This window comes from Cylas formicarius, unplaced genomic scaffold (assembly GCF_029955315.1).
Source record: "Cylas formicarius isolate icCylForm1 unplaced genomic scaffold, icCylForm1.1 PGA_scaffold_10__41_contigs__length_53128322, whole genome shotgun sequence".
Taxonomy (NCBI): Eukaryota; Metazoa; Arthropoda; class Insecta; order Coleoptera; family Brentidae; genus Cylas; species Cylas formicarius.
This window is the reverse complement of record NW_026844214.1, coordinates 18,188,718-18,212,873: the sequence shown is the minus strand read 5'-3', so window position 1 is coordinate 18,212,873 and position 24,156 is coordinate 18,188,718. Positions and strand designations below refer to the sequence as shown.

General features: G+C 32.6%; 1 protein-coding gene across 1 annotated transcript in view; it reads right to left on the bottom strand.

The window, feature by feature from the left end:
- The window catches only part of LOC132708350 (doublesex- and mab-3-related transcription factor A2-like), a 36,735-nt gene extending 13,769 nt beyond the window's left edge, over positions 1-22,966 (bottom strand). The window contains exons 1-2 of the mRNA XM_060680638.1: positions 22,794-22,966; positions 6,935-7,236 (exon numbers count right to left, since the gene is read on the bottom strand). Of these exons, the coding sequence (XP_060536621.1) occupies positions 6,935-7,236; positions 22,794-22,966 (475 nt within the window). The remainder of the gene's footprint in view (positions 1-6,934; positions 7,237-22,793) is intronic.
- Positions 22,967-24,156: the final 1,190 nt, after the last annotated feature.

The window sequence follows — 24,156 nt, the reverse complement described above, 5'->3', positions numbered from 1 at the left end:
TTTTTAAGTCACTCGTTTATTAAACACTCGCTCCGCTCGTGTCAAATAAACTCGTGAGTCAAATGCCGTTTACCGCACTTGTTGCATAATATACTAATTTTCTAGGCCCGCCTGTAAAATGGCTAATTAAGCACCGATCTAGCGTGCGGGAAGCGTCACTTTACCACGTCAGTTTTGTTTCCCACGGATCAGAGCCACTTCGGACATTTCCGGGATTTTACCGCACGTGTTTGGGAGCAATCGGATGTTTTCGGAGATATTTCCCACGCTTTGAATTTTGACGTTTGTCAATACTGACGGTTATGTCAAGGAATGTATTCGTGTCATTTTGCGAAAATGGACCCAACAACTATTAGAAAAAATATAGTATGCAACACGTTCGGTAAACTTTTTAAGTCATTCGTTTATTAAACACTCGCTCCGCTCGTGCCAAACTCTTTCCAACGAACCAGTGGACTGTTCCAGTCATAGTCAGTACAACTAGATGAAAAATGAACTCATTGGCGATGGGTTGGTTATTTTGCGATTTTTATAAAGTATGGTCAGTTCTCGAACTATTTTCGAACTGAAACACGCATGACATCACAACATGACCTAAATGTACAGACAGATCATGATAAAGCATGACCTTTTGGTGTAATTTCATTTCAACTCTTGTTTTTTAAATACTGTTTTGCTTTTTTATTATTCAAGTTCGTAAATAAAAGAATAGTGTTCAAAGAGCATAAATTGGAAAAGTATTACAATCAACAAAATTTGAAGTTAATTCATTATTAATTTCGTATATTCATTTCTAAATAATAAGATAGATTCTCAGCTGCTGATAGGATACTGGACTACAAATATTATTTGCGTTCTAGCATCAGATTCAATAATTATTAGGTAACGTCTCTACTGTTATATAATATATAAATAATAATTCATCTACAATAAATAATTACAAAATTAATATAATACATATTCAGAGAGTGAGTAAAATCTTAGTTTACTGCGTTATGGCTGTATCCGTTTTAGTCTATTTTTTATCTATGACATATTTTAAATACATTTATACTTTATACAATGGTGTACTGTGCAACTATGAGTTGTACTACTAATAATTTAATTTTACGAAACTGTAAGATATATATATATATATATATATATATATATATATATATATATATATATATATATATATATATATATATATATATATATATATATATATATATATATATATATATATATATATATATATATATATATATATACATATATATAAAATATAATATGTCATAGATAAAAAATAGACTAAAACGGATACAGCCATAACGCAATAAACTAAGCTAGATATAGTGCCCGTAAATAGATTTTACTCGCTCTCTGAATATGTATTATATAAATTTTGTAATTATTTATTGTAGATGAATTATTATTTATTATTATACTATTCACAACACTTCTGGATTCATCCTGCGTTGGTTGATGTTAAATCGAAATTGCTGGCGTTTCGCTAATAATCATGTCCTGTGTTCGATTCAACAACCACCAATAGTTTTACAGTTGCCTGTAGAAGTTTCTTTGAAAAACAATTGAATTATTGCTCTTCTTCAGTTCAATCAATCTGTGAAATCCTTTAAATTAAAATATTTTCAGGAAATTTCTAAAAAAAACTCTATATGTAAGTAAAACACTAAGGTGGCAAACCCGACCGAATTCTCATTGACAATTGTTATAATAATGCTCGATCCACCGTTCTGGTTTCACTGATTAAGTCAGATCAAGTATTTACCGTTTGCACATTAATATCTCTGCAATATTGACACATCCGTCTAGGTTAAAGTCAGTATCTAAAATATCAATCTGCCAGACGCGATGCGACAGCCCCTATGGGATTTGTAATGCCGGCGGCATGATGATGCCCATGAGACTGGAACACTCGATCCTTTGCAGATATATTTTGCTAAGAAGATTTTCGCCTCGTTTTTCTAGAAGCCAGAAAAGTCAGTCTACAGTGAATGAAAAATTTATTTCACGAAGCGCACAACCGTAAAATAATGTTCTTATACTTTTTCGATGAAATAAATAATTTTACGACGAAATTTTGCACTTACATCTTGCAACACTTGTCATAAATTGCAAGAGATCGCTTTCTTTATATTATGACGTGTTACTGAATTAAAAATATAAGACATTTTAAGACATCTGTTTCTTTACCTACGGTGCGCGAGCCAATTCGGCCATTTCCGTTATATTACCGCACGGGTTTGCGAGCAATTGGATCTGATGTTTTCGGAGTATTACTGACGGATATGTCACACGTCACTCAGTGAATGTAATCGTGTTTCGCCGCTCCGCTCGTGTCAAATAAACTCGTGACTGTCGTTTACCACTCACAAACTTTAAAATACGTAAATGCTTAAAATCTACCATAAACATCCGATCTCTCGCAAACCCATGACTAAAGTACCCGGTGTAACTGGTCATTTTAGGGTAGGAAAAAAATAAAAACAAAAAGTTGTTTGTTTAGGTGATTTCGAAATAATTGTTATAGATAAGTTGTCAAAAATATAGAAGTTTTTCGGTCGCATTTTAACTGCTGCGTCTCAGTAATTACCACCATTGCTTGAAAGTTTTACCACCGGTACTGACCCGTAATAAGCGAAAAATTCATAGGCTACGAGAAGACGAAGATCAAGTTAACCATAGGAAGTCCCTTCTAGCCACTGTTTGTAGTTAAATTGTATTGTAAATTATATATTTTTTAAGTCGATTAATGTCGATATGTATAAATTTATATATGTACAGTTTTTTCACCAAATAATCGGTACATCCAAAATGGCCATCTTCAATGGTTTTTTCGTTTTCATCATTACTTTCTTAGTTCACCTTGTAACTTCTTAATTTGGTACAGTAAATATTATGTTAGGTATAAATAATGTAAATAATGAAAATATGTTAAGTACTTACTATATGCAAATGTAACTAATTTTTTGGGAATATTGTTTGTGAATTTCGATGAGGGATGATTTATCTAATTATTTCTGACAGGATATCACATTTATTATACTTTTTAAGTAACCTAATCAAGAGGGAAACAAGCATTAAAATACAATGTGAAACTTCATCTTCAGGGCCAACCACTGACGCAAAAAATGACACAAAACAGAATTGTCCTTTTCATCCCGATTTAGGTTGAATGGGTGGTGGCACTGGCCCTATATTTTCCCTTTTTCATATTACGGCCGTCTTAAATTACACGCTACTGTAAGAGCGTTGTTTATCAAACAAAGCTGAGAAGTAAGACACAGATATACTATCGTATTACTCGGTGCACAGTTTCAACGATTGTTTTTCAAATAAAACGATTCTTCTCTCGTAACGGTTTCTATTTAAATATATCCCGCGGGCGTGGTCCCAAAAAGCAGATTCGATACTCGTTACGGGCACTAATTTTATTTTATTTTTTTTAACTATACAACATAAATCTATACTTTAGTAATGTTTCTTAAATTGAAGAAATACAAATATTTTTGTTTAATTAAATTAAAATAATGTATATAATTTTACACAATTGGGAGATATCTCTGCATGGTATCTAACTGGGCTGGTTTTATATCGTCACAGCAATACAAAAGAAAACCTTAATACTACTGAAGAAAGAAAAATAATTAATTTAAAGGACAATGCAAAATAACTGAGAAAGTCATAAATAATTTCATACGACTTGTGAAATGTTAGGAAAGGTGAGGTTCAAAAGATGAGTTTTTTTTTATTTTTAAAGCTGATCTGAGAGTGGACCCGCGCCGTGTATAAATCCCGATAGAGCGTAGGAAGATCGTGAAATTTCGATTTTTTTGTTGTATGATATTCATATATCGGAATCAGAAGATTTGAAAGCATTTGTCTATCTGTTGAACCTATTCCTATTCCTAGGTTGAGAAATGCTTACTGTTTACTATTTTTAATAAAACGGGTTTTTTAAAACATATTAAATATTTGAGGTTAGATTTTGTTGAAATTTGGCAATTTAATTTATATTCAGTCATAACGAATACTATTGTTAAAGAGATGTACGTCACTGACTTTTTTGCAATTTTTGTTATTTACTTTCAATGAGCTACGGAAAGTAGTACTTTTTAATTTTTTTGTTTCTTGCCTTGCCCGTGGAAAAAAATAAAATCATAAAAATGATGAAAATGACCGCCATAAGGATTTTTGAACAGCCGCTTTTTTTTTTAAATATTTAACGTCATGTATTTTGAAAATTAAACATTTCCTGACCTATATTTTTGTGACCTTTTATTTGAATGACGAATGTCTAGCCAAACGTACACGTCAATCCTTATTAGGAACTGCGTAAACAGATGAAAATTCTACATTTTTCGGCAACTGTTGATTTGGCTTTGACCGTCTTCCTCGCCTTAATCGTATATAGAGGATTGGATATATATTTCGACTAATAGACGAAATCGCCTTAGATATAAAAAAAAATAGAGGTCTAGTCTAGTTCACCGTTCGGATGGAAATAATAAGAACCAATTCATAGATTCATTTGCAAAATCACTACTATTTTGCTCTACTTTAGGAAATCTGCCACTGCCAAAATAAACTGTTTAAATTGTTTCTTAGGAAGTATAGACTACAATATTGCCGAACTCTGTCCGGCATCAATCTATAAATTGAGGCATTGTTAATAACAAACTATCATCCACAGCAAATATGTATAACCTGTGCATATAATACATCAGCAATTAATTGGCTTTCGTTTGATTTTGTCATCAATATCTCTCTCTCTCTCTCTCTCTCTCTCTCTCTCTCTCACACACACACACACACACACACACACACACACACACACACACACACACACACACACACACACACACACACACACACACACACACACACACACACACACACACACACACACACACACACACACACACACACACACACACACACACACACACACACACACACACACACACACACACACACACACACACACACACACACACACACACACACACACACACACACACACACACACACACACACACACACACACACACACACACACACACACACACACACACACACACACACACACACACACACACACACACACACACACACACACACACACACACACACACACACACACACACACACACACACACACACACACACACACACACACACACACACACACACACACACACACACACACACACACACACACACACACACACACACACACACACACACACACACACACACACACACACACACACACACACACACACACACACACACACACACACACACACACACACACACACACACACACACACACACACACACACACACACACACACACACACACACACACACACACACACACACACACACACACACACACACACACACACACACACACACACACACACACACACACACACACACACACACACACACACACACACACACACACACACACACACACACACACACACACACACACACACACACACACACACACACACACACACACACACACACACACACACACACACACACACACACACACACACACACACACACACACACACACACACACACACACACACACACACACACACACACACACACACACACACACACACACACACACACACACACACACACACACACACACACACACACACACACACACACACACACACACACACACACACACACACACACACACACACACACACACACACACACACACACACACACACACACACACACACACACACACACACACACACACACACACACACACACACACACACACACACACACACACACACACACACACACACACACACACACACACACACACACACACACACAGTTCCAATAAATTGATACATTTGGCTTGCTGTCCACGTCCACATTCATAGACTAAGTTTTTGCAAACTAGGCAGTTGATAATTTAAACAAATTTCACAAACCATACCTTTCAATTTTATTGATATAATCATTCACGCCAAGTTGGTTTTAGGTCCTCCATTTGTATAATTGTCATGGCAATAGAATTAACAGTGTTTCCAAGTTTCTTCGCTTATACAACCGGAACAATTCTTTGTCTTCCTATACTTTAACCTATTAAATTTTGTTGTATATTGGCAATATGACAAAAAAAAGGTTTTAATAAAAATATAATAGCCATAAATCAAGCACCTAAACATGACGGCCTTTTAGATTCAACTCTTTCAAAAATCATTTGAGTTTGTTTATAGTTATGAGTTTTTTCTTTTTAGATATTGTAACTGATATTGATTTGATACTGATCGAAATGGCTTTTTAAATATATTTTTTTATTTAAAAGCAAATAAATTCCGTAAGAATTTAATATTTTGAAGGATGAACAAATATCTACATTACATAGGGTTCGCCAAAAATCCCGCAACTTTCAAACATTTCAGAGACTATTGCCTGAATTTTTTTGGAAATTTAGTACACCGGAGTTTTAAAGTATGAGAAGAAAAAAGTAGCAACAAGTTTTTTACCATAAGAAAATTGGATGTTTACTGAGTAACAAGTATATAGAAATTTAGCTGAATTCGAAAAAATAGTTAACTAAAACTCTCATAAATATCGATTTTGAAAAATAATATAATGTTTTAAAGTACACCTGCAGTTTCTTCCTCCATCTAAGTCGTATTTTTGACGTAACATAACCAACAAATAACCCAGATTAGAAATGCTTGAAAACTCAGATTAAGCAAATATTGTTTCGACTTGTTACTTATTTTTTTAAATATTAATTCATTATTATTAAATATTATTATTTGTAAAATCCAGGGAACACTTAATTTTTTTTATTATATTTTGTGATACCCCAGTGTGCGTCCTTATTTGGGATCAATCCGTTTTTGAAAACGCGGCATCAAAATACCTGGGCTTGATGCGCTGGAAGAATCTGAAGCGCCAAATGGTGTTGTCGTGCTCCTCTGCTGTTTCAAATTGGGGGAGCAAAGAGGATTTTCGAGACTTTTCGGTGCCGAGGACGGCGATACGGCCGAAGACGTGGGTTCCTCCAAAGATGTGGCGGGCGTCGGGAACAAGATTCCCAACTCCCTGGCCTCGTTTTCTTCTTGGGCCTGTTGACGGCGCAGTGCAACCTGAGCCGCCATCACTCTTTGTCGTTCTGCGATTAACGTACATTTGGCGCAGTTACAGTCTCTCCACCTGCAGTATCTACGACAAAATACAAATTTCATTGGGCGCAGGCCTATTATTATAAAAGTATTATAGTATCATATTATAGTACCGTTTAATTTGGGTTTACATAAAATATGTTGGCGGTAAATAATGTACAGCAAAATTTGTGAAAAGAAAAATCTCTTTCATTTTTGTTCTTCAAAATGTAGGTGTATCTTTTCTATTTGAAAACTTATCGAAAAGCCAGCAATTGCCCATAATATAAAATTGAGCCTAGAAGTCAAGCTCTTAATGTAAGTATACAGAGTCATGTCAAATAACATGCAGGGCTATTCACAATATTTATTTTTTTTCTCCCTTCTGTAAAATACCCAATTATACATCAATCTAGCGTGCGAAAAGTGTCATTCCGAGCCAGTTCGGACATTTCCGTAATATTTCCGCCTGTCATTGAATGTATTCGTGTTGTTTTGCAAAAATCTACCCAAAATCTATTGGTCGTAGAATATGTATAGTATATTACACTTTTGGTAAACTTCTAAACTTACTCATTTATTAAACACTCGCTTCGATCGTGCCAAATAAACTCATGACTCAAATACCGTTAACCATACTTGTTGCATAATATACTATTCTATATTTTTCTATAAGTCTGTTCACAGACGATACATTAATATGTGTTACTTATATGAATGTATGGTAATCGGCACCAAAATAACTTTAAGAATAAATTATTTCCTCGTAGAATTTGTCTCTGAAATAAAGTATTTATGTGTAATATTGGATCCTAGTTATGATTTTTAAGCGAATATCGCCGAGCTTGTCAATGTACACGAAGACTTTGGCCTGACAAAGTATTATTTTGTCTCACTTTAATTACTGTTCCTCTTTAATTTTGACCTGCACACAGGGGGAGATTAGTAGGCTGCAAAGTTTACAAAAAAAGACAATTCGTTTCTTAATTTTCAACTTACTCCTATAAAAAATATGCTAAGAATAACGATTGGTAAAAAATATGCTAAGAATAACGATTGGTTCGTCTGTGGAATATAACATTAAAAAAGCTGATATGATGTTAATTTCTATAAATATGAACACCGAAATCTATCCTTTGTCTAGCGAACTTTCTTGAAAAGAGATCAGATATTATACATGCATAAAATTAGTACAAGGTGCAATTTTAAGATAAGTTTTGGGGAGTTCGGATGGTCTTGGGTTGCATTTGTATCTCCTCTACGGTTGATGATTTCAATTTAGGTTACCCGCTATTGGTTCTCAATTTTCCTAAGATAAGTTAAGTTTTAATGTTGTAATAGCTACAAAAACGGGTTTCAAGGAAACAGTAAATTGTTTCCAAATAATTATATTCACCTAATCATTTAACCAAACGGATAGCTAATGATAACATAGCTCTTAATGGACTTTACAGGGATAGTTTTTCAATATGTGACAACCTTCTAATAAAAATGTTTTTCAATTACTCATTAATAAAAACTCATGTAGAAAGGTAGATAAATGCTGCTAAAAGTAGAGATAAACTCCAATTCTTAACCGCAAATTGCTAAAATATTTTATTTATCTGGTAAAAACTAATTTCAAACCTCTTCATTTGTACATAGATAGTGACTTTGAAAAAAATCTAATTGACCTTAATTTTTTTCTGCATATGTCATTGTTCGAAACACTATTGGAGAAAACAGAGTATAGTATATATTATATAGGTGGTCAGCTTCATTCATCCGCAGATTAAAGGAAATTTATCTTAAATCGTTGTCCCAAATATTTTGAGTTTTAATATTCGTTATTTTTTACGACTCTTTTTCCAAGGTCACGTTGTGACGATTTGGCTTGGTCCAGCAATTTTGGAAGTTTCGTATGGAATATAATGTGTATGATTTTGGCCATAGTAATGTGACATTGGTCAGTTCAGGTCACGTGCTACAAAAATGTACTGCAAACTCACCAGTTTAGTCCACCAGTGTAAACTTCTATATTGAGAAACGTTCCTATATAGTCGTCCTTCTTTACTTACAAGATAGGTTTACCTTAATTTCAAGTTTTATTTTCCTGAATTGGACCTTGGGTTTTTATTATTCAGACTTGGAAAGACACAAAGCGTTTTAATTAATAATCAAATTCTAATATCTCACATCCATGAACACGCTATTGGAATGAAGTGCCTTCGCGCTTTCGGTCTTTCCGTAAACGAGTTTATCGGCAATTCTATCTCTATCCATCAAAATGTTTTAAATTATAATTTAAAAAAGCTTTATTAATCGGATGCCATTGTCATCGAACACGCTGTCGATGGCATCGAGTAACTCTACCGCCAAGCGTCGCATCCCGTACTCTTGATTCAATTGAATAAATTCTAAGTCATCTGCGAACAGCAGATTGGGTATTAATCTAGAAAATGATCGGTCTGGATAAGACTGTTGAAAGATTTTGACAAAAAAATCAATACCACGGGTAAGGGTTAAAACGTTGCTTTAAAATTTGAAACCGGATATTTTCTTGGAGTCACAAGAAGTTAAACTAGTTTGCCTCAAACACTTTTGGTTTTGTAAACATGTAAGACAATAAATGCAATATAGTATAGTGGAACCAGATATCTATCAAATTCATTATTATCCTTTACCGTTATAACCAAGTCAGTGTCGGAATGAAGGCAGCGACGGACTTGTTACTGCTGGAATAAGAAACTAAAAAAAGTGGAAAAGTGAAAGCGAGTTCTTTAGAAGGGGCAAATGTTTCTGTTACGATGTGCAATATTTTAGTATAATAACACAAAGAACAAAAAGTACCAGCGAAAGGCCAATTATAGATATACACTCTGTTAGGTATACGCAATAAAGCACCTTCTCCAAAAAAAGCAGATATTTTTATACTAGGTAGTTAACGTATATAAAGTAGATAACGTTTGAATAAATATAATTAAGAATAAGTTTTAACTTGGGTCTGTTTCACTCTCACTGTTACTCTTGTCATTCAAGTTCAGAATAATTCTTTCCCTTGGCAATATTTACGTCAGATTTTTCTACTTTTGGAATATGGGCTGCACAAGTTTTCCTATTTTTTGTTCGGAATATTCTGGAAGAAACATCTTTATAGATATACCTCGTATATAACTAACTGTAATAACTATAACTACTTCTCTCAACTTTTAAGCCAAGAATCTATCACAATCTAATCATAACTATTAAACTATAATAATGTAAACTTAGTTCAAATTACTCTAAAAAATTACCGAAACAATTACCAAAAAAGGTCGTTTATTCAAATTATTTTACCTGTTAATTCGGTGCCCTAATTTGAAGCTTGAACATTAGAGGTGGTCGAGAGTAAGAGATTTGCATTTTTAATGAGTTTAATTCATACTATATAGGAAACTGACAACAAAATATTTTAATTTATATTAGACCGATGCTTTTTTTTAATCGTATAGCATTTTTAATGTATTTTTGGTATTTTACTTACACTGTTAAGGTATTCAAAGAAACACTTATATCACTTTATACCACAGGATATATAAAAATTTACCGTCACTTGTAAAAGCAGAGATTTTAATCTCGTTCGCAAAATTTTATTTTAGCTTGAAATATAAAAATGATTCTCATTTATTTAACCAGAGTAATCTATATTTTATCTTTTCTTATAAGAAACAATAAGACTTCTAAAACTCCAATAACATAAACATAAATTATTCGCAAAAAAATGTATCGAACGTACTGCAAAAACAAACAAACCTGGAATACACCCTACATGGTGATATTATTTGATACAAATTATTCCTTGTTGACGTGTGCCACACTGTTCATGAAATACCTTAGATATATAAGTCTAATGTTATTAATTCTGTTCGCGCCCTAGTCAAAACACTTACGAGAGTGAATGGAACTAATAAGCATTTCATTTTTTAATAGTAATTAACCATTTTTAGGATTAAAAAAATATATACATTTTTTAGATGCAAACCTTTAAATTTATAATGAATTTTATGAACGCACCTGACCAGAGAAAACTCTAAAAAGCTAAATCCGTATTTTGCGAATTAAGATCTACTTTTTAACCTCACCTATAACATTTTAATTTTAGTTGCTTTTGAGGGCTATTGTTTTATTAAATCGACGTGGAGAAGGAAATGTTTTTTTTTTGAGTTCTTAACTAGTTAAATTCTTGTTAAAGTTATTTTAAGCAAAATTTAGGCGCCAATTACATTATAGTAATATATATATATATATATATATATATATATATATATATATATATATATATATATATATATATATATATATATATATATATATATATAAAAACAACGATAATCCATTTGTTATATTTTTTGCATAATAGCATGTATTTTGAGGGAATAATTTCAACATATACGTACATATAAATCGGGCATTTATGGTATTACATTTAACACTTATACGTTAATAATGTCGACGCGCAACCGGTAATTGAAAAATGATTTTCATCGCTTTGGGATGTTGCTCCCCTTGACGGCTGCTCACGGGTCGATTCCAAACTCCCCACAGTAATTTCAGTTACTCGCTTACATCTGCCACCTTCGAGTTTGCAATCGAATGGGCTGTTAAAACCGATCTTCCTTGCGTGAGTCCATAGGTCGATCCTGTTGGTTAGTTTTGGTTCTTGAACACACACTTTTTAAAGGAAACTGACTGCCTATCAAATTTAATAAAATTTGCTTTTATTGTATTACTCATTAAAAGGATCGCTTATATTAAAACACAACCTGCTGCTATGACTAGAGGGCCAGAAACATTAAAATTTGGTGAACGTAATACGATTAATAATAAAAATCAGAAAAGATACATTTTACAAGTTGTTGGATTGTTCGGTTTTCGATTTTACACATAGGTGGATAGGTTGCTAATACAAGACAACTCTGTACTGGATAAACACTATCGCGTATTTATTGATAGAAACGTTAAAAGCATAAATGAAATAAACCCCGTCCCATTTCAAAACAATACCAAATTTTGAGAAAACAGCGGATACGTTCCGTAAACATAAATCAAAATCGATATATGTTTTGACTTAAGTAAGTAAGTTTTTTTTTATTGAATTTAAAAGTACTAACAAATTTTAAATTCATGTTACAGTAAACCGATTTATTGTATTTGTATTTGATTCTTCTATATTATTCCAATATTAGGAAAGAACCATTCTGACATTTTATATTTTTTATAAAGAAAATGTGATTGCATCACTACAAGCAAGGTAATTCAATTCTATTCAGGCCTTCAGGCATTCAGGTATAGCCGATATATAGCTGACCGATGTTTAGGCCTTCCCATGCGACCATGCTTATATGTTATGAAATAGCTGTGGTAACTGCATACATAGTTATATGGCAATATGACTGATTATTTAAATATTTTTACAGCATCCAATGTGAATGTCAATGACGTTATATCCAAAGTTAATAAACTGCCTGGAACCCTGTAACTAACTTTTAGTTTACATAAAGATGGGATAAAGCCAATATAGCCAATCAAGATATATATTTTTGTACTTGTTACTGCTTCCAGCTTTGTCATCGCAGTTGTCACCTAATGCACGAGGTGCCAAACAAAAAAATTTTGCATTTTGGAGAGTAGGAAACGCAGTTTTTGTGAAAATAATTCAAAGTGTTTTTTTTAATTTCAATGAAAAACTCCGTGTTAAAACGGTTAAAACACTTCCTTCTTTTCTTTTTTATTGTTTATCGTTAAAGTGGAGGTTACAAATATAAATTAATATTAAATATATTTAAGTATATACACTATCTAACAACTCTATTGTAAAAAATGTTGATGCCTGAAATGTCGTCGAAAATCTAATTCTCGTTCATCATTAAAAATAAAAAATCATATTGAACATTGTTCTCAAAATCATTTCGCCGATTGTCTCTTATTAAACCTAATGTTTGTGTAAAACAGCTGTTGCACATATAATTACAACAGAAATGTCCATTTTGGCTTGCAAATAACTTGAATATGGTAAAAGACATAGGCCTTTAAGTTAATACTAATTACAAAATGGGCGGTATGGTTAAGCCACGATTAGTTGGCTGCTGCAAGCCTTCAAATACAAGAGGCAAAAGAGTCTGAATTATGTTATCTTTGTCAAACCGGTTCAATTTTTTTTTAATTTCTAAAAATATTTAAGCATTTTATGGATTCTTCAAAACTAAATAAATTCGCAAAATCAAAGTAAATTAAAGACTTTGCTATTCGTTGACTTTATGACACGCAAAAAGTACTGTTAGAAATTGACATTCAAGGTAGATCGAATGTGTGCTTGAGATTGAATTTCCATTCTCACAGTTGTAAGTAACGATCTGTGTTCAAGTTTGGTTTATTAAATGCAAATACAGCGGCTACTTGTACTTAAGCAACTTTGAACACCGATTGTGAATACCAGCTTCAACAAAATGATTAATTACCAATTCTTAAAACAATAAAATTAGTGCAAGAAAGCTATTTCAGGTTTTGTTTGACGTTTGTAGACATTTTGTTTGGGATATTTTTAGACATTTGTAACTTGTTAGCTAACTGATCCGGTCAGCTTAACGAGCTGTATTGAAAATATGGTTCTTTTGTGTCTCAGGTGCCTAGACACAGATGTCAAGGCAAGCAAAAGGGCAGCGACGGCAAGAGGATTTACACAAACATCTTGCACACTGCTCGAATCGGTAGTTACGCCGAAAACGTCCCCGAAACTTTTATCATTTCAAAGATTTGCGACGAGAAAGAGCAATTTAGTCGAAGGTCTTTAGGATTCGAACGCGCCAGCCCACAATGGACTGCTTTGACGGGAAATGGTTTCCGAAGGATCGCGATGATGCCACGCTAACGATCATACATTTATCGAAAAGGGGGAAGGTCTGGATACCGATGGATCGGTAGATTGTCGATATATCTCCGTTTTTACAATAAATGCCGATCAAGGTACTGTTTTTATTGAGATCATAGAAAACTGAAATCAACGACTCTAACTCGGTTATGTTATCCGCTTCGCATGATGTTTTTAGCAAACACATTAACATTGTCTCCTCGAAGAGACATTGACAAAAGTTCTTATGTCTTTATATAATTTAACGCATTTCTACAATTGAAAGATATGCTTTGAGTAAGAAAGTTAACTTTGTCAAAGCGTATGTAGCTTCACTAATCTAGAGAATCCGCTCTCAAATATCGAGTATCGAAGAGTTGACATGTGCAATCCCACTTTTGGAATAAAAGTAATACTGAAAATCGTGCTATAACTTATCTTGAGACAAGGAAGAATCCATCCAAAGGATAAAAGTTCCGACAAATAAGGAAAAAGAGAATTATTTTACATACTGGGTCAAAAAATGGTTTCATTCCAAACGCCTCATGGCTTTGTGCGTATTTAAAGATTCCTCCTGCGCAAACTACTTTGAAGACGCAAATGGTTCATAGAACATGAACGCAATAGAAGCGTAGTCTTCAATTACATAAAGCTTCAAGCTCAAATAGTACACCACATTATATTTTAAGATTTCTGGAGCGATCGAATCTTGACAACGACGACAAAAACTAATATGAAAAGCAAAAGTTTTGCCGTCATCGGAAATTAAGATAACACACACAGACACATAGACCCTTTAATCAGGAAAAGTTCAACTTTTTCTCTTGCCCATTTTTTGCACAATATGTTAAAAAACCGTAGATCCAAATCATTATATTACTTACTAATAATATAGCATTTTTTATTAAACCTGAGAAATTTTCTAGATATTTAACACAATTAAGTTCGCAGGTAACATAGGGTTCGGACAAATATTTCTAATAGCTAATTGTTGTTGTTCGATTACCATAATAAAATTTTTTCCAAACTCTTACGATTGGTTCCTGAGATTTGCTATCTGGCCACTGTGGTTTCGAACTGTTAATTTTTTTATTAAAGTTATTCCTTAAAAATATATCCAAGTTTTAATTTCGTCATGTGGAGCTGAAAACTTGAATTGGATAAGGAGTACTTATGGGATATGATACTTGTTTACAGTGTAATTACGAAAGTTTGTTAATTATACTTGTTTAGGGTAAAAAGCATATATTTCTAAAAACCAAATATGCAGAAACATATCAGAAAATCGTTAAATTTCGCTTTATAAAATGTGTTATATGATTCATAAGTTAGTGTAAAAATTTGCACTTATCAAACTAAGATATTTGAAGTAGGTACTTAAAATGAAATTTTGATATTATGATAATGGATTAGGTATCATTTTATTAACGATTAATAAAAAATCTGGGTGCTTTTAAGATGATCTGTGAATGTTAAGGAGATTTGTTTTTTAAAATAATTTTAATATTTTATATAATTTAATATTTAATATTGCATTTTTCTGTAATATATAAGATTAATTATAAATCTACAGTTTGAAAAGGGACTAAAATGAGAAATATGAGTGTTAAAAATAAAAACATTTTTTTTTTGCTAGAATAGAGAGTTAGGACTGGGGCAGAAATCAAACGACTTTTATGGCATTTGGATTAACGATAATATATTTCTCATATTTCATTGCCAAACCTCGGTAGAGGAGGATCAGTAATCTCATAAGAAAGCAGCAATTTTTTTCTTCATTTTTTCATAACTGAGAAATAGGTTTTGGGTTAGATATATTTAACTTGTATTATTTTTGAAATATCTTTTTCTCTAAAAATTAAAAATGGAGATGTTAAGTAATCCTGAAAATAAAATACTTTTATTTAATAGGAAAAAAATCCAACATGAAGTGTGGAATTATTTTATTTTCCAGTACCCATTCGATCTAGATGCAAATATACAAATAACTCATTTACGATAATTTGGTCAGTTTCGAGGTCCTGTCTCCATCCTCGATATATTATTTAACTAGGACGCAAGATGAATTAGGAAATTTTTGTTGACATTTTTCGTTTTTTGTATAAAGCATTATCTTTTAAAACCCAATTTAGTTTTTTTTTATTCTAAAACATATCCTAAAAAACAACTTTTTGATTTTTATGCTGCAATAAATATTGGAGGCTTTCTCCAAAAAATGCTTAAATATCCTTCTTAGATTACCAGATTATTTGAATTTACAGGGTTGAAAATAATTTTCAATTGTTCCATAATTGTCAATATCCCTCGATTTTTGCAATAGCAAATTAAGAAATGGTAGAGCGGCTGGTTTAAGTAATCGGCAATTTGCAAGCACCCGACTCTTTTGAATGTTTTCGTCATTTCGTCATTCCAAAGAGCATGAAATCACTCGAAAAATGTTTTAACCCGTTATCTTTATTTCAGCCTGCTACAGAAAACGGCATTTTGGTAAAAATTGGTTAATATAAACCACAAAAAAGCACTAAAATTCTACAAAGATCGAAAAAGCACAACACAAACAATGATATTTGGTAAGGAATCCCGCCAAATCAAGCTCCGCGTGACATCAGTGACGTGACCCGTTGGCTCCGCCTACATGCGCAATATCATATCTTTGTTGCATCATGTTATTATATACCAATACTTGTTGCATCAATCTTAAAGTTGGCCTAGTTTGGCAGAAACACACAAATATTGTCTGTATTTGATACCACTTTTCCACCAATTTAGTTCCAGGTATTGCTTTTGAGTGTGTGAGGTAAGTTGAAAATTGTGGTAGGTCCGTGCTTTTTCGAGACAGCCTTTGTGGATTTACTTTTTCGCTGTGGCTAACGAATCGATCAAAAACTTACTTATTTATAATACTAGACCAGGCCTTGACAACTAGCAAAATGTAGAAGATAAGGAAGAATCTGAAGAAGAAATGAGGCTACAGGAAGGTGATAAAAAGAGAGCTGTGGATGTTGAAGTCAGAGTTGATGTAGTTAACGCGTTGATGATTATATAACAGAGCGCAATATCTATGTGAATAAAGAAAAGAAAATATTTTTGTTTTTGCTTCTTAACTTTGTATTTGTATCAATAAACCAAAAACCCTAAGAATATTATTGTTCTGTTATTCAGTCTCCTAACAAGAGCGAAAAAGCATAATTTTTTTTGGACCCAAAGCATGAAAGAAGAAGAACAGAAAAACAATCGAAGAAAACGACTCGTAATTAAAAGTAAGAATAAATAAAAAGTCATCGACAGACATATTTCAGATGAGTTGTTAGTGATAAGGACAAGTAAGGAAGGCGCAATATAATATTATTACAATGATTGGAAAGCTAATATGTGTGTTCTGTTATCTTGTTTTGCATTCTTTTTTAACTCTAGGTTTTAATTGTATTCTACTGTCTTCACTGTGCTAGGTGGGCAAGTACTAACAGCGTATTCTCAAAATTTATCCTTATAATACAAACAGTGGATTCAATATAACGGAGTGGTCAATATGAATTTTATATTATTTTTTATATCAATGTTTCTATCCGTTTGAAGTTTTTGAGGATAAATCGGTTGTCAACGAAAATTAAGCGGTTGTAATATATTTTGGTTGTGTATGTATATATAATCTATAATAACAATTTCATGGTAAATTCTTAAGTTGCATATGGTTACGAAAGAAAGATTCTGTTTTGCGTCAGTAAAATATTTACGCTAATACCTATTGCATTGCAATTTTATTATTGATTATTAATATAATTGAAAAGATGTCAGTATTTTGGTGTAATTTAATTTTAAATTCAAACCAACCTATTGCAAAACATTTTCCTTTAATTTAATATGTTGGCGATGACATATTAAGAGTATAGATAACAAGATAGAAAAACAACTCTCCGTTTCTACGGGAAAATGACTGTTAAACAAGTAATGTACAAAAAGCTGATACTAGCGCCAACTATAGTGACATATTGGGCCCTTTCTTCTTATTTGTTTCGTCCCTTTTCGGTTCACTTCGCGATGGTGTTGTTGACGTCGACATATAGAACTCGCAACCTTTTCGTGTCACTCAAACACTCCACACCGGCAACAATAATGCTCGAAAAGCAATTTTAGTCGGTGGAGTTTTTCCGTTTAATTGCGTGTATTGTTCAATTGGCGCTTGCAGTTAGGTAGATACCAATACAACTGACACCTTCGATATTTATCTAATTAACTGCACGGCAATTTGCCCAACTTAATTATGGAAAATTAACGTTTGTTTTGATATACTTTTATTTAAAGTAAATAGTATACACTAAAATAAATATATAACGTATAGAATTCGAGGCAAATATAAATATTTAAGTGAAAATGTTTATCGTTTTAGTAGCAGCAAAAAATCTCTTTCCGTTAATGTAACCCTACATATTAAGAAGTTCAAACACACACACTACAAAATCGGCATACCGTTTATTAGATTTGAGTGCATAAAGATAGGCTATGGCTCGCTTATGTTTTAATTCTTCTTGAAAACTATTTGACATCGGCCAACAGTCTTAAATAAAGCACGAAAAAACAACGCAAAAAATGGAAAATGCAACTAATTATTCACATCTTGATATTTACAATTTATTTTACATTCATGGTGAGTGCCACAAAGTTATACATCCCCATATGTCACCCATGCATGGAAATAATTTTGACTTTCATACACTTCTTAAGGTATCTTCAAATGTTCTTCATTGTAAAATTTGCAAATCGCTAGCTCACTTACTTAATATTAAGCTTTAATAAAGCGATGCTTTTCTGCAAAAAAGGCTTATAATTAGTAAAAGGATAGGGCACTCAACGTGAGACACCGAATCAATAAATTCACTTAAACCAACATTTTGCTAAGTGGCAATAGGATTGGGATGCGAAAAAAGTGTAAATCTGAAGTAACACAAGCTGCAAACGAGTGCGTTTGCAGCTTCAGTTACGATAAAATGGTGTGATGTCAATGAACCGGCATTAAATGTCTCCAAGTCACAAATTTTGCAATTTTGCGAAAAAAAAAATAAGAGTAACCAAGAAAGTCTTCTGGTTAGGACCGAGTAGATGTATATTGCAAAAGTACTAGTGTCTTACTGATAAAACTGGATCAAAAGCTAACTTGGAAAAAACACATAGGTTTCCCGAATTCTAAAATAAGTTAGAAATTTTCTAGATGGCTCCTGTGTCGGTTTTTTATAAATCAAACTTGCTAACGTTTCGCCATTTATCCTGTTCTTCTTCTTTAGAGCTTAACTAAAACTGAGTCGCATTCTACTCTGTAGCTGCTTATAAACATTGTTTCGGATGACTCATTCCCATATTGGTGAAAGGTAAAGACCTGAGTCGCAGTTAAGATTGTTTTGTTGCTTACAGATTTCTAAGGATTCTGGGATTTTCTTTGGTAGAAGACTTGATTATGTGCAAGAACTTCCCATTCTAAGATATTCGTACCAATTGAAAATGCAACCTCACATTGGGCCATTCTGTTTACAGAAAACCTTAATGTATTGTCACATCACTCTCCGGCCCAAAAATCATGGGTTATCAACTCCATCAGCATTAAAACACCTTATATCTGCTTTTCCATCTAAAAATTTCCACATTCGAGATACAAAATACACTTTACCACAACCTTCCAAAGACAATGAGTCCAAAAGAAACCCCACACTGGCCGCTGTTGTCCGTCATTACAATCAAAACTTCACTGACCACATATCAAAAGTTCTTAAGAAATATTAATTTTAAACCAGATTTACCACTTGTTCAAAAATCTCTCAACATCTTCGATCCATGGAAGACAAAATTCCGTTTGAGATACCGGGAAATTACAGCATTCCATGCATATGCGGCAACATTGGAGAGCCCTGACGCAAAATATCAACTAGGCTCAAAGAACATGTAAAACTCATGAGCAATTGCCGAACAGAATTATGAAACTAAAACTAAAATCCTTGCATGTAATCAATTCTTCTATCAAAGAAAAATTCGGGAATCCATAGAAATTTATAAAGACCCACACAATCCTAACCGCGACTCAGGTTTTTACCTTTCACCAATATGACACAACTGAGGCAGAAGGAAGATTTATAAATAGTATTACAGTACCCTGCGGAAGTTTCTTAAAAAAGAATAATAAGTTCAAATTGTTTTGTAATAAGAAATTTGAGAAATGCGGAATAGTTTATTGGGGCATGTCTAGTGAAATAGACACAGAAAAGAATAATACGCACCATGGTTATGCAATAATTGCTTTGTACCTTTGGGCAGAAGGTAAATAAAACCTAGTTCTACCCTTCCTACAGATTATCTGTAAGTAAGCGTAACGAATTATTGGCATTCAATGTTTTAATAAAATGGTGAGAACGGATAACACATTAAATGTGAACCTCGCGCTTTCTCAATTGAAAGTCAAAGTGAAAGAAATCCTTATTCAAAATTGCTATTACTCGCTGCAAGATTTTTTATCGGACGTTTGAGAAATAATTTAGGCAAAATTTATATTTTATATTAGTAGTTTTGTGCTGTAAACTATACCATTTATATTTAGTACTCCTGAATGTGCCATTGGAAGTGGCAAAATAAATTCCATTCTATTCTACTACTTATATCTATCTATATTTGAGTTATAACAATAACAGGAATAACATTTATTTAAACCTTCTTTTCAGGTGTTTCTAAAGAGATAAAGTACTTTGTTTTTGTAGTGGGTCGTAGATTCAGAACTAAGATCAAAATTGCAGTGGAATAAACCTAATTTACATATTACTACTACCTTTAGACGATAAAAATCCGATAACAAGAATTTTGGATTTGGGATAAACTAAGAAATAAGTAAAATATGTTTGTAAAACAATCAATGTTGTTGTTTTTATTGAAAATGAAATATATTTATCTTCAGGTTATCAAGAGAACCTGCAAAATGATTCCTTTCAACATTTTCATGAATAAATTAAAATTGTTTGCTGTTGGTATTGAAGATGAAATATAATTAAATGCATTTTTCTGTTCATATATTTTATTTAACTATGAGAACCTGCTAGTTTGCGATATATTTCCTTTCAGGATTATCATAAACGCAAGTTTCTAACCGCAACCAGTGTTCACCATATTAGAATTTTAGCATATTAATGGCAGAAAGTTCGGTCTATATGAACAAACAAATTCCTTTATTTACACAATGCATTTTATATCAAATTTACTAAACCTAAATGAAATTTTATAATTTTAGTAGATATTAACGGGTATAACGGTATATAGGTCCCACTAAGCCGCATTTCCTCTAATTATACACTTTTAATAAATATGAATGCATTCAAATTACTGTACGGACATATTACGTCCGAATACCAAAGTTTTTAAGTACAGTTTGGGGGTTTGTCCGGCCTCTTAAATTTTTATGTTCAGTTTTATGAGCTAAGCTATGGGTGATACACAATTTTTGTTTTTATTTTTTTCCTTATTTATTGTATCTAACGAGGCATTTAGAAACTTGTACAATTATTTTGAGAAACCCGCTAATGATAAATGCTGTAAATATTGCTATTGCTTTAAAAATTCTAAATTTAGGCACTATGCTATTTTTTTAATAAACGAAAAATATTTCATACACAAAAACCAATCAAAATTGAATTACTATAAAATTATTTTAAAAAATATACTTTGGTTCGATATTACCATTTTATTTCAAATACAACTGGCTGAAAAACGAACCCATTTCAGAGAATTAAAATTATTTTATTTGTATTCTGCATAATGGCATATGGCAAATTTTTTATTGAACAACCAACAGTAAAAAATTATTTGCAAACATTGTCAATCAGGACAACCACCTAAAATTAATTCGTTTTGCAAAATTGAATCGTCCATTTTTTTTATGACGAACGTTTCCGGGTCCCTGGCTCGTTAATTCTCCTTATCAAATGATTATAGTGGATTAGGTATATCTGCTATAGTTTTATTCGGTATCACGCATGAAACTCAAAGGCCTCCAAATCTGGGGTTCTTACTGATCATATCTAATATATACAACTATTTAGTAAAAATATCAAAAAGTCTTGTTACCCCGAAAATAGTGATACGTTCCGTGAGATTATATATGGTGATATATTGCCAGTGATCTGGTGAAATATTCTAAAATTTGATACTCTAGGTATATTATACATACTTGAGGAGATGTTCTTCAACAATATAAAATATCTATTCTGTTTTAATATTCCTTAGGATTCTATTAAAATGAATTAAACACTAAAAACTTGTCGAAACCCTTAATAAATAATTAGCACAGAATAAGAAGGAAAAAGAACTACTTACTCTACCCTTAACTTAGTTCTTAGTTCTATACATCGTTAATTGTTAATTTAGAAGTTTTCTGGACTAAAGCTAAAAGCAAAACGCACACAAAACGTTCTATTTATTTTAAGGTAATAGATGGTTAATTATTAATCCCACCGCATTTCAAAGATAAAAAGGTATTGCTTACTAAAAATCATATCATATAGAATTTATTATCCCTAAAAACAGCGAATAAAAAAATAATTTTATCAAAAATGATAATAAAGAGAATTTCTTAATCAAATAAATTGTCCTAGACGTTCTCTACATTGTTAAAACAGCTGTCACCTTGTGTTAATTACAACTTTAATCACAAACTGACAGAACACGTAAAATATAGCGATCAAATAAATTACGAATTGCATGCATATCATGTAAAATTATCTTACCTTTTGTGACCTTTTAGCGCCGAAACTACCCCGTGATTTCTACACCGTGCACATTTCGGGGTTCTTTGGTAACGTTCGGAGGCTCTAAGGAAAAATGCGGGCGGTATATTTCCCAAGACGGGATGCTGAGACATCAACGCCGTCATATCAACGCCGCTGCTTGAAATGCTCATCGTTCCTACTTTTCTAGTTATCGTAGCGTTCCATCAATATATTTTTTTTAATTCACTAAATAATTTCCGTTATAGTAACAAGAATAAAATTTAAACCGAACCGAGGAAATAAGTTAAAGCTACTGAGAATATAGCAGTCAAAGATAACTAGGTATCCCATGATCGCTACAATGCAATAACTGTTGGCTGTCACCGCTCGGCAACATTAACCAATAACAGAACGCTTTCGAAGCGGAACGCCTACATTTTGATCGTGACCACTCCTACCAAGGCGAAGTCTGATATTTACTAGGTATATTTACTGTATTATGTGCGGTTATACAATGGGTAAGTGAATAGGAATACAAACTAGTTTTCAATGGAAATATAAAGGCTATTGTATTGGACTCTTAAGAAAGACCAGAACGCGCAGTCGATATATTATAGAATTTTCGCTGAGGGGTTTTATTATTATGCTGCAGCTTAATTGTATGGCGAAACTATAATATAGGTAGGTGGGGGATAAAAGATGTATAATTTAAACAATAATGTTCGTGGCGGGCACCCACTAGAATTATAAATATTTGACTATTCATTATCGAGCGTTTATTAAAACGCTTTCAACAGATTTCGCTCGGTATGGTTGGGCGAAATTCCGTAGTTTTGGGAACAGTTAATTAATTTACGTATTTAATTGAATTTTATTTTCTTATTAAAAGATTTAAACGTGAAAAGTTTTAAACGGGTAACGTAAAATCGAAACGTATATAAAATATTATGTTATAACTATTTACTACGTAAATTGGAGTTACACTTTTAATTTAAACCTGAATTTCTGCAAAACTGCAGTAGAGAATTTCACAAACATCATAACATCACAAAAATTTTAAATGCACTTTTATTATGATAAAAATATGTCTAATAAAATGTAATTTTTCATTCACAATTACAATTTTAGATATATATTGAAGAGAAGTACAATTGAAGAGAAAGACTTCAGCTGAACAAATTAAATAAAAAAAAATAAAAACGAAGTTCCTCCATAAGAGTGCGGCAAAAAATATTTTATTACGATGGTTGGATAGTCATGAAAATAGTGGAATCTGTATTTCCAAATATTTAAAAAAAACGCATTAGGTAATAAAATACATTAATGCATGGGCCAACTCATCTATAGTACTTCTGCGGGCGATTTGGTCTATCAAGTAGCC